The following is a 2,283-nucleotide window of genomic DNA, read 5'->3' on the forward strand; positions in this document are numbered from 1 at the left end:
TTTAGCTCTAGGCTGCTATGGAGCTTCTGACCATAAATCAGAAGGAGGATTGTCTGCTTGTGGGCTGCCGTTGACCACATGGAACACAAACTGCAGAGGGTGAGACCTTGGATAAGGAGGTGCTACTGTATTTTAACTTGATAACTATACCACATTTTGTTTATAATTGCTCTGGATGTTGTTTATTTAGGAGAAGCTCAGTTTGTCTTGTTTACCCCTCTCTTGTAATGTGAATATTTCATAAATGTGCTTGCACATTGAAAGGGGTTAATAAATAACCACTGTGAATAGGCATATAACTTACATATTTATGGTAAGTTTAGGGGGTTTTGTTTCCTTATCCAGGCAGAGTAGAGGGTGGACACTCTGGGGTCATGTCTCATGAGGATGTAGGGGCTGAGAGTAGGAAAACACGTAGTGAGTAGTGTAGAAGTGTTCCTCAGCCACAGACTGGAGTTGTTAAAAACTGACAAACACATGTGGAAGATAGAGGACAGCACCCACAAAGAAAGGAAGAAGAACGCCAGCACAAGGATGCTTCGGGTGGCTCTGCTCTCAGGGGAGGATCTGGGGGAGAGATTGTTCCTACGAATGTATTGGACCCGCTGCTTGTGGCTGTGCAGGATGAAAACCATGGAGCCGCTGGCCCAGAGCATGAGCCCCAAACAGAAACCATCATGGGATAATAGCAATGGCACATAGAATGACTCTGCGATTTTGTCGTAAGATATCGCGTAACAGTAGTCCTGATCTATTTTCTTTGTGATGTTTATGTTATTCCTTTTGTCAGTTAGATGAAAAGGAACCACAATACTTCTCACTATATTCAAGACCCAGCAGAAGATGTTGAAGGTGCCCACGTACTTGGGAGCTTTTATTTTAAGCTGTGCCCACCTGGAGTCCCCAGGACTGATCATGATCACCTGGAAGACAGTCAAGAGGCAGGTGGTTCCAATGGCCACATCCCTGCCCACTCTGTGAACAAAGAAAACAAGTTTGCATCCAAAATCATCGAGAAAATGTGTCAACCCAAAAGATGCCATTGTTTGAGGGATTCCTTTAGAAAAAATAACTAAGAGGTTGGCTACAGTCAGATACTTAAGAATCAAGTCTGTGCACCTAAGCTTGTATCCTGTCAAATAAAGGAAGAGATAATAGTAAAAAACAGAGAAATTCCCCAGAAGTCCAACTGTAGTTTGTAAGAAAAAGATCATTGCCATCGTCAAATCCCTGGTGGTCATTCTGTAAAATCCCAGGGAGTGAAATTCTTCTTCTGAGCCAGGTTCCTGCATGGGAACAGGAGGTGTGAGGCACGTGTGTCACATTGGTTAAAATCCAATGTTCTCCACTTAACTTGAGTTCCCACTTAAAAATCATTATTTAGAATATTTACTTTTTAACAAGTTTCCAAGGGCTGAACTTAGAACACTAGAAGAGCTTTTTACGTAACATAGATCATTGCTATAAAGGCTGTGTATGTAGTACATTCTATATTCTTCATAAGTTGTTGAGAGTCAGTATTTTCATGGAAAAGATAAGGAGGCAGAGAAAGTTTGGTGATTTGTCAAATTCAAATGTTTTGACATTTGAATGGGAATGGGGAGATTAGAACCTGACTGGGCTGGTATGATGGCAGTGCCTTTAAACACAGTGCTGTTTTAACAAAGCTAATTAGATGTATTCTTCAAAATACAGGTGTATAGGGGCACCTGGGAGGCTTAGTCGCTTGAGCATCCAACTTTTGATTTTGGCTCAGGTCGTGATCTGAGGATATTTGCACTGAGTGTGGAACCTGCTTGGGATTGATTCTCATTCTCTCTCTCTCTCTCTCTCTCTCTCTCTCTCTTTCAATCTCGCATTGAATAAATATTAAAAAAAAAAATACAGGTCTATAGGTATGCCTGGATGGCTCAGTTGTAAGAGCATGTGACTCTTGATCTGGGAGTTGTGAGTTAGAGCCCACATCAGGTGTACAGATTACTTAAATAAATAAACTTTAAAAAACATTCAAAATACAGGCATATATTCAGACATTCTCATACCTTGTGATCTTATTTTAGATAAGTAGTATTTTTTCTAACATTTTTTCATTTATGTTTAAAGATTTCTTGTGTTGACCACTAACAAAAATGAATATTTAAATATCTCAATCAAATGTAGACTCACTGACTGTAGTATAATTCTAGGGACCTGCTCCATGACAAATTGTGTTTAAAGAAAAGAGTGTGTCGTTAGCTTTCTAGCGTATTGGCAATTGATCCACTATTTTTCTTTTATGACACC

General features: G+C 39.9%; 1 protein-coding gene across 1 annotated transcript; it reads right to left on the minus strand.

The window, feature by feature from the left end:
* Positions 1–308: 308 nt before the first annotated feature.
* Positions 309–1,241, minus strand: LOC106974911 (vomeronasal type-1 receptor 4). The gene has a single exon (XM_015072202.2). The coding sequence runs from the start codon at positions 1,239–1,241 to the stop codon at positions 309–311; it is 933 nt and encodes a 310-aa protein (XP_014927688.2).
* Between the last annotated feature and the right edge of the window lie 1,042 nt (positions 1,242–2,283).

Source organism: Acinonyx jubatus, chromosome E2, assembly GCF_027475565.1.
Source record: "Acinonyx jubatus isolate Ajub_Pintada_27869175 chromosome E2, VMU_Ajub_asm_v1.0, whole genome shotgun sequence".
Lineage (NCBI taxonomy): Eukaryota > Metazoa > Chordata > Mammalia > Carnivora > Felidae > Acinonyx > Acinonyx jubatus.

What these genes read in the sequence shown, in the direction of transcription:
- LOC106974911 (XM_015072202.2), bottom strand. Translation starts at nt 1,241, where the DNA reads ATGACCACCAGGGATTTGACGATGGCAATGATCTTTTTCTTACAAACT.